This window comes from Gracilinanus agilis, chromosome 6 (genome assembly GCF_016433145.1).
Source record: "Gracilinanus agilis isolate LMUSP501 chromosome 6, AgileGrace, whole genome shotgun sequence".
NCBI classification, from domain to species: domain Eukaryota; kingdom Metazoa; phylum Chordata; class Mammalia; order Didelphimorphia; family Didelphidae; genus Gracilinanus; species Gracilinanus agilis.
Window position 1 is genome coordinate 113,718,743 of NC_058135.1, and position 15,806 is coordinate 113,734,548.

Consider the following 15,806-nt stretch of genomic DNA (forward strand, 5'->3'; position numbering starts at 1 on the left):
AATTTAGACATTACTACAGATAAGAGGTACCATGGATTGAGAAAAACCAGCCATATAGTACATTTTCCATTTTAAGGCCTAATTTCTTACACTTGACATGATCAAAAACATTCAATATAAATGGAATTGGCCAGCACTATGAATGCACAAGAAAGTTCTAAAAGGATAAAATAATTTCAAAAGGAAAATGGAGGTAACTCTGTACACAACCTGTTAAATAGATGTAATTGCAGTCATTAGGGTTTAATGATCACTAGAAAGGTTGACATTTTATTTGTTTCCTCTTCAATAAGTTGTTTAAGTCCTTAATATATTTGTACATATTTTCTTTTGCTATTTAAGTGACCTGGTTTTAGCTAATGATTTGCATTCATATTTAGCAAGAGCATAGTAAATTGTTCCAACACTGAAATAATTTTTCAACTAAAGCTTGCCGTCAGGCTATTGTGTACCTATGACTTTTCAGTTTAGAAAATTTTAATGATTTCTGAAGAGTATTTAAAAAAACAGAAAATATTTCAGCAAACTTGAAACCAATGTGCTAAATAAAGCAATCAGAAGAAATACACAGTGGCAGCATTTTTACTTTGTAACATAATATTCACATAAACTGACACCTTAAAAGGAACTGTTTAAATTAACATAAACCTTAGTTTTTCTGTGAATGGTCATTAACATTTATCAGATTTGAATTACTAATAACTTTTAATTACAACACTAGAATTCTAAGAAAAAAAATGTAAAGACCTTTGGAAACGATGCCAAATAAGAAGGAGATGCATCACCAAATTTGAAATCACTTTTTAGGTTGGAAGAGTTAAAGTTGCTAAATCTTAACTGGAAAGCAGGGTGAGGAGAAAAACAGAATTCCTTTAAAAGAGCACCAAGGTTCTAATATTCTTTTTACCCTCTAGGTAAACTGAGTAGGAAATATTAATGGTATAATAGTACAGTTACATGTTTTACAATTCACAAAAGACAAATGAGGAAGAAAAAAATAATTTGCTTAAAAGGTATAAATGTGGTGAAACGGATGTCTCAACAATAACACATATAAGCCATGTACATGATTATTAAAAACTATTAAAAAACTAACAATCTCACATCCGTTCATAACTGCAGACCTTTTATATGTACCAAAGTAATTCTAGCTCTGGGACATTTTTGCTTCTTTAAGAAATCACTCATATATTGCCTCTATTAAAAAGAAAATATTATCATTTCTTCATGAAGGCACTATGGTATTGTGCCCTAAATATATCTTCCATTTCAATTCTATTTAGCAATTATGTGCTGTCTCACTAAAAAAAAAAAAAAATCACCACAGTGAGAGTTTTACATTTTGCCTTTCCTAATTTGTTCTTTCCTATTTAAGAATATGATACATTTCACATATTCCCACACTCCTTCAAGCTTCCCTTTGTGGTATGGCACCTTTTGAATGAGATTTCTTTACAAAATTCGCATTTCTCTGACCTTTATTTTCTTTACAGAGTGCAAGTTGGAATAACTGATATTTTTTCCACTTACAAAGTTAAATGAACTGAATTACAACTTAGCTTGCTCTTCGATAGTACCATAGAAAATTATATAAGAACAAAATGGCTTTATCAGAAAGTTACAAGGAAAGAGTATTGAAATACTACATATACTAGAATATTGACAGTAATCAGAAAACGTGCACATCAGTTTCTCAATGTTCAGATCACCTGAAATATTTATATGTTTATAGAAACAGTAAAGAGTTATTTGAATTTGATCAATAATGTAGTATGAGTTACTTTTCATATACTCCAAGAGCAGGATGTATGCTGTACATATATACATATTAACTGGTCAGAGCACAGACATTACAGTGTCATGCTTTCATTCAAAATTGAGATGCCGTATTTTCATTACAATCGCACAGCATCAAAATGCAATATATTGCTTCAAAAATGCAAATGATTTCACAGACTGGTTTTTGTGATTGAGAAGGGGAATGATGAAATGGCCTTATATTTTACACAGATGAACAAAAAAAGCTACATCATAAATATATCGACCAATATATAACATTGAAGAACAAGAAACAGAAAGGAAACAATGCCCTCGCATAAAGATCAATTCTCTTTGCTGCCGTTGGAATAACTGGTTTGGCAGGGGGAGGCTTTTTGTTGTTCTTTGCCTGAGATTTCCCTAGCCCATTGTTGACTTCAATGGGTTTTCCATAACAGTCATAGTTGGACAACTCGAAATCTCTGGGTAAGCTCCCAACAATGCTGAAGTCATTGGATCTCAGATCAGACTTGGAAGTACAGACTTTTTTGCATCTGGTCTCACCAACCTGAGAAAGGAAGAGTTGTGGATATAATATGCTTAGAATTTTTTCCATTCATAAGTTGCATATCTGTAGAATATGTAATGTGAGAGAATTTAAGCAAAAGACAGGTTTTAAAATAAAAATTTGTTAAATTCCCCTAGCAAAAATTTGAATATTAAAAAAATAATTAAACAACTGATTGAATCATTTCCTTTTCTGAATACATATGGCTTCATAGTACTGCCTATATTAAGTTATATATGATATAAAATATATAAATCACCATTTCCACATAATACCAAAAAACAGCAGCAAAAGATAGAAAGAAAAATTCCATTTAAAAGAACTTCAAACAATATAAAATATTTATTACTCTACTAGCCAAGGCAACACTCAGTGATTACATACATACAATTATAAAACACTTCCCAGAAATAAAGAAAAATCTAAATAATTGGATAAATATTAATTGTTTATGGGTAGGCTCAGGCAATATAAAATGATAGTTCTAAGTTAATATATTTATCCAGTGGAATACCAATAAAAACTACCAAAGAATTATTGTATAAATCTATAAAAAATAGTAAAATTCACCTGGAAGAATAAAAAGTCAAAAATAAGAAGAAAATTCATGAAAAGAAAATGTGAAGGAAGATGGCCTAGAAGTTCCAGATTTCAAACTATGTTACAGAGCAGTAATTATCAGTATAATCTGGTACTGCCTAAGAAATCAAGTGGGTGGATCATCGGAATGATTAGCTGCACAATACATAGTTAGTAAAAGATCATAGTAAGCTAGTATTTGATAAAACTAAAGATCTAAGTTTTGAGGGTCAGAATTATTTGAGAAAAATTTCTGGGAAAACTGGAAAACACTTTGGCAGAAATGTTGGCGTAGACCAACATATCACACTATATACCAAAATAAAGGTCAAAATGGATAAATGATTTAGACATAAGGGGTAGTATAAGAAAATTATGGAAGCATAGAAAAATGTACCTAGGTCTATAGATAAGGGGTGGGTTTATTACCAAATAAAAGATAGAGAGCATCATAGGATATAAAATGGATTATTTTGATTGCATGAAATTAAAGAGCTTTTGCACAAATAATAAAATGTAACTAAAATTAGGCAGAAAATTTGGTGGTGGGGGAGACACTTTACAGCATGTTTTTCTGATAAAGACCTCATTTCTAAAATATATAGCAAGATGAATCAAATTTATAAAAAGTTGATAAATGGTTTTCAAAAAAAGTAATCAAACTTATCCATAGACACCTAAGATGCTCTGAATTATCACTGATTAGAGAAATGCAAATTAAAACATCTCTGAGATACCACTTCATACCTATCAGACTGGACAACAGGATAGAAAAGAAAAATGACAAATGCTGGGGAGGTTGAAAAAATTGGGACACTAATGCACTGTTGGTGGAGTTGTTAACTGTTCCAATCACTCTGAAGAGCAATCTGGAACTATTCTCACAAGATCTATATCCCAAAGAGATCAAAGAAAAGGAAAAAAAAACATATTTGCTCAAAAATATTTATAGCAGTTCTTTTTTTAGTGGTAAAGATTTGGAAATTGATGGGATGCTCATCAATTGAGGGGTGGCTGAACAACTGCTGGTATATGATTATGATGAATATGATCGTGTAATAAGAAATTAACAGAATGGTTTCAGAAAAACCTAAGAATATTTATATGAATTTAGGTAAAGTGAAGTCAGAAAAGGAAGAACATTCCCCACAATAACAGAAATATTATAGGATGATCAACTGTGAAGGACCTTTATTTTGATCAAGAAAATAACTGAAGAATATTCCAAAGAATTCATGATGCATAATGCTGTCCACCTTCTAAGAGAAAATTGAACTCTGAATATAGATTGAAGCATACTTCTTTTACTCTCTTCATACTGTTTTATTTTGTTTATATATTCCTGTTACATGACTAATATGGAAATATGATTTCACATGTATAATTATTACATTGCTTACTTCTCAATCATTTGGATTTTTAATTTTACAATTATTATATTGTTATATTATATTATACATCAATACATGTTATATATTTTAATTAAAATTTTAATTTAACTTAAAGTAATTTTAATTGATTGTAAAATATTATTACCTATGATTTAGAAGTATTTAAAATAATTTTAAAACCATTAAAATTAATCTATTTATTGTTATAGAGTGACAAAAAGTATTCATGTTAGACACACTGACATTTGTGAGAATTCCAAGTTAAAAATTCTATATTTAGAGGAACAATGGAAGACATTCCTACCCCATCCTGCCACTAAATTTCAACCATGACCCAGGGCTATCTCCACTCAAGTTGGTGAGTTTCAGGCATCACTCTGTATTTTCAAACTTTGACTTTTTTTATTGAGCTTGTTTTAAGAGATGTCAGCTGCTGAGACAAAGGGTTCTTTCCACTGGGTGACATACATGTGTTGTTCTTATCAAATGATACAAAGTAAATAGGTTTTTACATCTTATTATCAACTGAGTTAACTAATTGCCATTAAGGGGGGAGCAGAATTAACTTGATCATCAATTGACAATATGTTGCATAAAATATTAAATTTTTATCACTAAGTGAATTCAACACAGTTCAACAAAATTGTTAATCATCAGCTAAATAACTGATATGTTAGTAGGTAATTAAGGATACAAAGATGAAAAATAATAGCCTCAGTCCCATATTCTACTAGGAGTCTATGACAGACTGAAAAAAATGCAAAAGAAAAAAAAATGTGAGAGGGGCTGATGAAGTGTTCTGATCATGCCATGATCATTAACTTACTAGAATGAAGCACAAATTCGAATAGTTGCACTGTAACCTAGTTAGCACAGTGGATAAAATGCTAGGCCTGGAGTTAGGAAAACTCAAGTTCAAATCAGGCCTTGGACACATATTAGCTGTGACCTTGGGAAGGTCATTTAATTTTTTTTGCCTCAGTTTCCTCATCTATAAAACAAGCAGAAGAAGGAAATGGCAAGCTCTAGTTTCTTTTGCCAAGAAAATCGCAAATTGGGTCACTAATAGTTGGATACAAAAACAACAACAAATGTATTTAGATTAAAGGTTATTGGGAAAGTACAGAGATGCCCTTTTAATCTAGTTATGCATGCTTAAATTCCAATTAGTGCAAATACTGAATATTCTGAAATAGTCACCCGTATTTGAATTTGCACTACTTTAAGGTTATCACTATGCAAAATATTGTCAACAATACAATCACTTTAGGAAAATTCGTTATTTGCACCAGTCTTGATTTTTCTGTAACCTAACAAATTATAAAAAAAATTTCCTGGGGGCAGCTGGGTAGCTCAGTGGATGGAGAGCCAGGCCTAGAGACAGGAGGTCCTGGGCTCAAATCTGACCTCAGACACTTCCCAACTGTGTGACCCAGGGGAAGTCACTTAACTTTCATTGCCCACCCTTACCCCTCTTCTGTTTTGGAACCAATACCCAGTATTGATTCTAAAAGGGAAGGTAAGAGTTTTTAAAAAAAAAATTCCTCCTGCTTTCTATTCTATTCTATTCTATTCTATTCTATTCTATTCTATTCTATTCTATTCTATTCTATTCTATTCTATGGCTATAAGTGAAGAAACTCAGATGACTATATTAGCTCTTAGCTCTCTTGGTTTATTGCTATGGAGAAATGAAACAGTTCTCTACCTAAGTAAGACACTAATTTTTAATATACCTTCCAAAATTAGAATCCTAGATATTTCAACAGAGCTATAACTTCACTCATGTGGGAATTCTCTCCAACAACACTGACTACAACTCATCCATACCTGCTCATTCTGTCTCTGTCTTTGTGTGTCTATCTGTCTCCATGTTTCTGTTTCTGTCTCTGCCTGTCTTTGTGTCTGTCTCATTATGTCTCTCCATCTCTTTATCTATCTCTCTGTCTCTGTCTCTCTCTTTATCCCTATCTCTTTGTCTCTTTTTGTGCCTGTCTATCTGTCTCTCTCTCTCTATTCCATGCTCTCCTTTTCCCATGGCCAGCCACAAATCTAATTCAGACTCTCACCACCTCTTTCCTGGACTATTCTAATCACTGATTAATTGGTCTTCCTGCTTCAAGTCTCTCCCCTTTCTAATCCTGCCTTCACACAACTCCCAAAGAAATACTCTTATAAAGTACAGTCCTAACCATGTCACACCCTGCTAAAAAAGAAACAAGCAAAACAAAACAAACAAACAAAAACCCTTCAGTGGCTCCCTTCTGCCTCTAGGATAAAATTCAAAGTTCTCTCTTTGATCTTTCTCCAACTATTTACAGTCTACAATTCCAGACTTACATGTCATTCCCTCTATGACTCCTGTCCTACTTGTTGTTCATCACATAAGACATTCCAGTAGTCTCCCATTGCACAGAAGTGGGATATTCCTGGAAAATTCCCCTTTTGCTTCTCAGCATCCCTAGTTAATCCAAAGTTCATCTCAAACATCACCTTTTGATCCCTTCAAATGCTAGAGCCTTATTCTACTTCTCTGAATTAGTTTGTGTTTATTTTTAACATGTGAAATACCTAGCTGCTCTTTGTTTTCTATCAAGAAAATGTAAACTCCTCAAGGTCAAAAGTGGCTTCCTTTTTTATCTATATATTTCCACAGCCTAGCACTATGTCTGGAACATATTACATGCATATTGGTTAATAGTGCTCTTTATTAATCTAGGGGCTATCTGGAGGGTAGGGAAGAACACGAGAGTGACGTAATTGATATGGGAAACAGAAAACTATCTCTGTCAATGCAGATATACACCTGCTTTGCAATGGATAGTTCTTAAAGAATTGTTTGGGGACACTGAAAGTTAAGGGATCAAGAGATCTTGTGTGGGATCTAAAGCAGTGCTTGAACCTACTTCTGAACCCTGAGTACTACTGTGATATGCTGCTTCTCAAGTGAAGATTTTAAAGTTATGTAATTCTCAATGCTAGATTTCAGGAAGCAAGAGAATCATTGCTCTTGCTGGGAAAGGCAAGACAGACTTACAATCAACTATGTTCTTTAAGTTCGAGGGGGAGGCGATTGCCTAACTATATATTCAGAGACAAATTCTCTGAATAAAATCTGTATGTGATTTTATTGGTATGATTTGAGAATCAAATTAGATTCAACCACTTTCTGCCATCTTGAATCATTAATATCTAGGAAAAAATATTACATATGATTAAACACACACAAACACACACACCTGCACACACTTTCTTTAAGACTATTACTAAGGATGCCTAGTTACTAAGTCTGAGATATCAAGGTATTCATTACCCTAGTTTGTCAGTACAACTGGTGTAGTAATATATGTTGCAATAAGTTTTCATAAGGAACACCTATTATTTTCTAGTTTAGGACAAAACTTGATAATAGAAACTCTATATACTCAAGATATTGGGGTAGCCCGAAATCTTAAAATTCTCTTAGACTCTTAGAATTTTTAGAACCCCCAAAACAGGTCACAGGATTTAAAAGAATTCTGACTGACTTTTCTCAGCCTGTAATCTCTTCCCTTCCTATTTCAGGAGTATAAGATTATCTTCTTAAAATCTCCTCAATCAAAATTAAACTGTAGGATCTCATTCTACTAGCAGACATCTGACAAGATTCCAAAGTGAAATTTGTCTGTTTTCTGTTCAAGGCCAAAACCAAGAAAAGACTGCTATAAATCCTCGTGATTTTGTGTGTATATAACTTTGCTATCTGTAAATAATTAAGGGATAAGGGGCCAGTTTTAGATTTTTTGATATCCACAGTTTGGCTTTTAAAACCCCTCAAAACTTGGCCCCTTTCTACCTTTTCAGTCTTCTTATACCCAACTCTTTTCCCCCACCTCCACCACATACTCAAAGATACAGTGACACTGGCCATCTTTTGCTGTCCCTCACACAAGATAGCAAAGGAGTACTTATTGGCTGTCCCTTATCCTTGGAATGCTCGCCTGCTCTCCCAGACTCTCCATCGTCCTTCAAATTTAATCTTAGCACCACTGTCTGAAAGAAGACTTTCCAGTCTTCTTTAATCTTGGTGTCTTCCCTCTGAGACTACCCTCAATTTTTCTTCTATGTACCTTGTTTATACATAATTGTCCTCATGTTGTCTCTCCCCCATTAGATTGTAAAGTCCTTGCAAACTGAGATTTTTATTTTGTTTTTAATTTTTTCTATCCCCAGTGCTTAACACAGTGCCTGGAAGATGATGGGGATATAACAAATGTTAGCTGAATGACATTTCCTGATATAATTTACAGAAAGTCTATTCCAAGTACAAATTTGTTGTGCTATGTTTGATAAGCAAGGGGGAAATTATAGAAATAGAGTAAAACTAAATGATCATATGAATTAACCTAAGAGGTATAATGAAGGCTGAGATGCCTTGTAGTAAAAATAAAAGCTTTCAGTTTGTCTAAAGAAATTTGAAATTTTCAACTTCACATTTCATATTTTTATGTGGCTCAAAAATCTTTAAAAGAAGGCATGTTAGATGTTCTGGTCAGACTTAGAGACAGCTTCTATAGGCTACATGAAATAAAGAAAGAGTTCTGAATGAAAATTAGTAATAATATACAAAGAAAAACATATGCAGGAATCTACTTTTAGAAAGAAGTAAAGAAACTGATCCTTAACAACACAGAACTAGGGAAACCATACTCAGAGTTTGCACTTATAAGGTGACTTCATACATATCCAATTGAAATTTTACATTGTTCTATTATGCATCCTTGAGAAGCATGGTATTTAGTTCCTTTTTTCTGACAAACTTCTATCACTTCCCAAAATTGCTGGTAGCAGAAATTCAGTAGCGTGATAATGAGGTTGTAAAAGATCATGTGTGAAACAGAAATAAATAGCCCAGTGGATCAAATTATTTCCTTCATTATTTCATGACTGAGACCTTAAACTCTGATCATACCAAAAACTGAGAAACTGTTGGGTCAGAGTTCACGCTAAACAGAAAAAGGTTAGAATGCTGGTACAGTAATGAAAATCTTCCTCAGATCTTTTACTAATCTAAATTGTGGTATCTGGTAATGGATCTTATTAACTTTAGTTGGGTTCTGATTAGAGAAACCAGTTACATAAAGAAACAACTTATTTCACACACCTATCTGGGAAAATTTCCTATCTGGTTTCCTAGATAAAATCTGGGATTCCTTCAGAATGAGGAGTTCCCACTGTAGAGTGTCCTTCTAATAATGGAAATCACCTGCTTTGAGGTTTATATTGCTTAGTGAATAAATGCTACTGACTGATATCACCTAATATAATTCATACAAAATCTATTCCAAATACAAATGTAGTATGCTCTTATTCTGATCATCAAAGGAGAAATTATTAAAATGTAGTAAATTTAATTTCAATTTACTAGAAAAAGTTACCTAAGCCACACAGAACCACGGCTAATAAATATCAGAGATGAAATTTGAAATCAGATATTCCAAATTCTAATTTGAGCACTCAGGTCACTATGTCATGATGCTTAAATATAGCTAAATTGGAAGAGAACTGGCCAAAATACTACACTGGTGAAGACAAAGATGGTGAAATTATAAAAGTATTTAGGCATAGCTGTGACATTCTGAAGTGCACTGTAGAATTCAGATTTTTAGAATTTTTATTTGAAAATCCCATCTTATAAACTGAAGATAAATGTAAACCACCATATTTAGGTTTTCTGTATCATTTTTCCTTTGGTCAGTAGGACAGCATTTTTTTAAAATTTACTTCAAGTAAAGTCTGGTTTCCAATCAATATTTAACTTAATATTAATATTATTATTTTGACAGATTTATACTTTTATCATGTATTATTATTGTTGAAATTTTTCAATAACACTTGTATTTTGGAAGTCAGCATTTTAGATGGAATATGGTACTCATGATTCTTAAATACCTGTTATCTGATGATGCAGCCTGCTTTAATTTTATTATGTGATATATACCGTTAAATTTCTTCTTCCCTCTTTAGTTTTACTAACCTTGGGAAAAAAGGTAATGGTTTTATTTTTCTTTACTTTTATTTTAGCAAATCTTTTGCATTTTCATGAAGTAGTGTTTTGAATAGCAAGTATTATTTTTGTCTATTACTTTTCATTTTTTTTTACTTAGTCTTGTGTTGTGACCTCTCTGGGTGATATATTGAAGATTGGACATGGACACAGAAGGACTTAAATTCAAATATTATCTCATACATTCACAAGCTCTGTAATACTAAACCAGTAAACTTAACACCTCTAAACTTTAGTTTTCTCATCTGTAAAATGGTAAAATGGACAAAAATAGCACTCACCTGTGGCAAAGATCAAATGGAATGAATGATACATGTAAAGTGGTTTGCAAAGCTTAAAGCAGACTATAAATACCATCTTTTTTAAAAGATTTTAATTTCCAAGGAAAAGCAACTGTCCACGAAATCCTTTGCTATAATGGAAATAGTCTTTCCCATGAAGTCACAAAAAGAATGAATTTCTTTTACCTGCATAAAAGTCTCCTCACCTGTAAAGTACTGATATGAACAGGAGTCCCTGTACCATTGACTGTGTTCTTCTTAGCTGCATTTCCACCTTTCCCTTCTGCTTGCTCTGCTTTGGCAATCCTGGCTTTCTCTGCTTCAATTCGTTTGGGATTGTTTAACATTACCTGAACCACAGCATATTCTACCAGCGATGCAAACCCAAAGAGGAGGCAAGCAATTAGCCAGACATCAAGGGCCTTCACATAGGATACTTTGGGAAGTTCAGCAGCAAGTGTTGTACATTCAGATGCCAAGCTTAGAACTGAGAAGATACCTATAAAAACAGAAATTTGCAATGTCAAAAAATTTGTAATTCTTCTGCATGAACTTTTTGGTCATTCTCAACAGTGTACAACCTCGGTCATATTTGCCCAGTGCCTCTGCAAATGGGCCATGTAAATAGGAAGTTCAGATCTGTAGTCAGAGGGGATTAGGTGCATTTCATAAATAATTATTTTAAGAATAAAATAGGAAATTTGAATGAAAAGATTAAAAAACCAGACATATCTGGTTTTTATCAATTAAAATATTTAAACTGTTTTGGTATAAGCCTAATGTTGGGACATATATACTTGTATGTGTTTGTGTGTGTGAATATATATATAATATAATTACATATCCAACAATATAAATTTTATGATTTTTTCAGCTTCTTTTCACACTAAATCTAGTAGCACCAATTTATTCTATCTGGTGAATAGGAAGAAAAAAATATTAAACCCTTTTCTAGCAAGGTTCTTGGTAAACAGTCAAAATAATTTATTAAGAATGAAAAGAGAAAATAAGATTACAGGGAAAATATCTAATTCAGTCTTTTGAAAGGTTGGCATAAAATTATTCTATAAAGATTTTAATACAAAGAAAACTGGAAAGATAGTTATATGTTTTCCTACCTTATTCTAAAATATCAAAGATTAGCATCAATAAATCCAAAATAGTGAAATTTTCTTGTAGTGAGAGAAGCTAGAGAAGGTTTTAATGTAATAATTCAAAGGAACTATAGATCTGTACCAATGATTCATGGAATTTTAAGACTGCAAAAGAACCTGGAAAAGACATATTCTAAACTTTTAATTTTAGATACAGAGAACTAAAAAACTTATCCAAACTAACACAGTTATTTATAGCCAAAGTGAAGACTTATACCAGATTCCCTAACATTCATGAATGCAAAGGCATTCCTCTTAAAACCAATTCAGAAGTTAATTTAAAGATTCCCCTCATGGATAAAAAATAAAATTAAATACAAAAAAGATTCCCTCATGCCAACCGTGTTATGGGAGAATTAATTTTGTTTTATTGGGGGCAGAGATGTAATCAACCATCCTGGCAGAAGGATGATGAAACAACAGAGTACCATGAAGAAAAGACAGAAGGTTGTACATGCCACTACCTCCCTCTTTTACTCCATGGAGACAGTTCATGATCCTGAGCCTGAAAGTTCTGGGAATAGGAAATCACTAGTCCTGTTTTCATCTATCCCTCCACAGCCCTCATAAAAAGCAACAAGTGGGAAAGTTCCAGCCACATTTGTCACCACCAAAGCAACCACTAACTAAAAGATACTATGGGGAAGAGAAGCCAAAGAGACTTATGGAGAGCAGTGCTTGCCAGACTATTCCTTCAAGACAATTGACCCTACTTCTACAACCCATACCCATCATCTACAGAACCAAAAGAAAAGAAAAAAAAGGTAAACCATATAATATCTCTCTTTAAAAAAAAAAGGCATTTTGGGTAGTTGACAGTATTTTCTAATCAGTTCCAGGCACCTAGGTAGGTTCTTCCAAAATGCCTGAGTAGTAGTTTAATAGATTATATTTACGTTAAGTATTTTAAATCCATTAACTCCTTCAAGAAAGTTACTACCTAGGAGTAGGTGATGAAGGTAAGACATTTGAAAAGGGGCGGTCAAAATTTAGGTCTCTGAGTGCCAAATTACTTTCTACTACAGTAATCAAAGCACTATTCTGACATATCAATAAGTGTTTTCCAATTCTTGAAATTACAGAGATCTGTCAAATGTACTTCTCACAAATGAACAATGTTGAAAATAAAAGCTAAGCACATTCATATGATTCCTACAAATAGCTAACTTACAATAGAAGTAAAGAATAGGATGCTAGCAATTATTATGCAAAATTACATTTAATGTAAAATATGGATTTTTTCAAATTTACAACTTATAACTTGATTTTTCTCTTTATTTTCCAATGGAAAAAATCATCCCACCAATCTTTAAACATTTACTGAACTTCTAGTATATTATCAACACTATGTTAGAGTGGGGAACAAAAGGTGATGGAAGGAGGAATCAATGCAGAAAAAAATCATGGCTCCCTACCTTTAAGGGTCTTATGACCTAGTGAGAGAAAAAAATTAAACCATCAAGCAATAATGAACACAAAGTAATATCTAGTTATCCCAAATTGTATTGTACAAATCTCAAGGGCAATGAAAGAAGTTGTATAGAAGGGAGTGTATCACTATGATATCTCAAACTACATTACAAAATATTAATAGTTATTAAAACACTTTGATATTACTTTAAAGAAAAGAGGCTAGCCAGTGGAACATATGAAGCATAAAACATTTAGAATAAAAAAATAATAATGTAGTATTTGATAAACCTAGAGTCCTCAGGTATTAGGTCAAGAGTTCACTATTTAACAAAAATGAGGATAACAAAGCAAGCCTGGAAGAAATTAGGCTTTTACAAATAATTCATCAAACTATACATCAAGAAAAAAATAGCAAATTGATGATAATAACCTAGATATAAACGGTCACAGTGTAAACAAATGAAAATACATGCAATTATCTTTTGGTTGTTCTATGAAGAGTTAATGACTAAAGGAATGATAAAATTGCATATGATAAAGATGACATTTTATTATACAAAAATGTTAATTTGTATATATAAATCTTATATATTAAAACTAAGAGAACAAGTAAATAAAAAAATCTTCATGACAATTTTTTCTAATGTCTCATTTAAAACTATATAAGGAACTGATTCAATTTTCTCAAGACTGAGTCATTACCGAATAAACAGTCAAAGGATATTAACTGGAATTTTTTAAAGGAAAAAATCGAATCTATCAACAGTCATATTAAAAAAGAACAACCTCAATGAACAACAGATAAATAGAAAGTAAGTCAAATTTTCCATCTATATTAGAGTAGCAAAGATGCCAAAAAAGGAAACTGACAAATTTTGATTGAGCTATGGGAAAGCAGGTATACTTGTGCACTGCTGGTGGAACTGTGAATTGGTCCCATCATTCTGGAAAGCATTTTGAAACTATACACAAAAATTAAACTAAAAAAAACTTTCTTATGCTCCTGCTAGGGCCATACCTCAAACTAATCAAAGAAAGGGAAAATATATGTACTAAAATATGTTTAGGAGGTTCTTATCATTGTACTCCAGAATTGGAAATTAAGGAGCTTTCCTCCTATTGGAAAATGGCCAAATTGTTTTATATAAATGTAATAGAATTTTATTGTGCCATTAGGGATGAGAAAGTTGATGATTTCAAAGAAAACTAGGATGGTTTATGAACTGAATCAGAGCAACATGAGCAAAACCAGAACAATTCGATTTGTACAGTGATAAGTACATTACAGGGAGGAAATAGTAGAAATGACTTTAGAACAAAACACAATGATAAACATTGATTCCAAAAAAGAAGATGGACCATGGCATTCACCTCTTGCCTGAGAGACAAACTGAAAATTCAGAAAGAGATATGACATGTTTAGACATTGTTAATGTAAAATTTTGTTCTTCCAGACCACTTAAGGATAGGAAGGATTTTTTTTTTATTTGCTCAGTTGACATATGTGAGGGGAAGGTTAGGGGAAAGAACAGATACTTTTTTTGATAATTAAAAAACAAAAATTGTACTCCATGAACAAACAAATTCTGCTTGACAAGTATTAGGAAAACAACAACAAAAATGTTATTAGATGACCTTGAATATAGTTGGAGTCAATGACTAGCGGGATTGGAGAACAGTGGCTATTGGGGAGCAGCAGAAAGTGCAGCTCCTGGTGTGCAGCAATGGAGAATAACATCCAGGTTGGAGCAGATTTGAAGAGAATAGTTAAATGACATCTCTAGAAGACACTGGGGAATTTTTACTGTCAGATCCATAAGCTGTCCGTCTATATATCTGACATGCTTACACATGTTCCCTAAATTTTCATCCCCTCATGTGTTACCCATGTGTGATAATAATTCCTAAGAATAATTCTTTAAAATGTTCCTTTTCTCACTGGGTGTGTATGTTCTTGTGGTAATTCAAGGTTTATGGAGGCAAAAATATTGCACATTCCCTTTATTTATGCTCTATTGTATTAAAGTGCATTGTGAACCAACTCTACCATCAGGTTGACTTGTAAGGAATTAAAAAGCATGAAGATATAGTTAAGCTTCATGATTGACAATTTGGAAACAATTTGATTGACAAGATATTTAGAAGTTGGGATAGTTAACTGGAAGGCTGAGCATACTGGTAAGGTCAGGAGGGAAGAAGTTGTAGACTACGTAAGTAATAATATTTGTATTCCTTAGTAATACTAGCTATGACCTATGGCAAATTCCAGATAAACTGAAATAGCTTGGTATGTGGTATCTCAGGAAGAAAAGTGACAGACGGAATCAAAATAAAATAAGGAATTTAATATCAAAAATAGATCTCCGTCATTGATACCACTCAAACAGGAAATATTATAGAATAAGAGTTGTAAATTTTTTATCATCAGTGAAGAAGCTTTTTTGTTATAGTTTTTTTTAATTTTATTGAGAAAAAAGATGAAGCCTAAATATGCAACTAGCTATTCATGAAAATGAGATATATTTCAAAGAAAAATTTCTTTGAAATGTCAGAGCAACATTAAATCATTAATATTTATAAAATATATTTTATATATATTTTTTATTTTATAAATAT

The 15,806-nt window shown here is 32.4% G+C and overlaps 1 protein-coding gene across 1 annotated transcript in view; it reads right to left on the reverse strand.

The window, feature by feature from the left end:
- Positions 1–2,029: 2,029 nt before the first annotated feature.
- The window catches only part of GLRB (glycine receptor beta), a 102,276-nt gene continuing 88,499 nt past the window's right edge, over positions 2,030–15,806 (reverse strand). The window contains exons 8-9 of the mRNA XM_044680812.1: positions 10,830–11,122; positions 2,030–2,326 (exon numbers count right to left, since the gene is read on the reverse strand). Of these exons, the coding sequence (XP_044536747.1) occupies positions 2,030–2,326; positions 10,830–11,122 (590 nt within the window). The remainder of the gene's footprint in view (positions 2,327–10,829; positions 11,123–15,806) is intronic.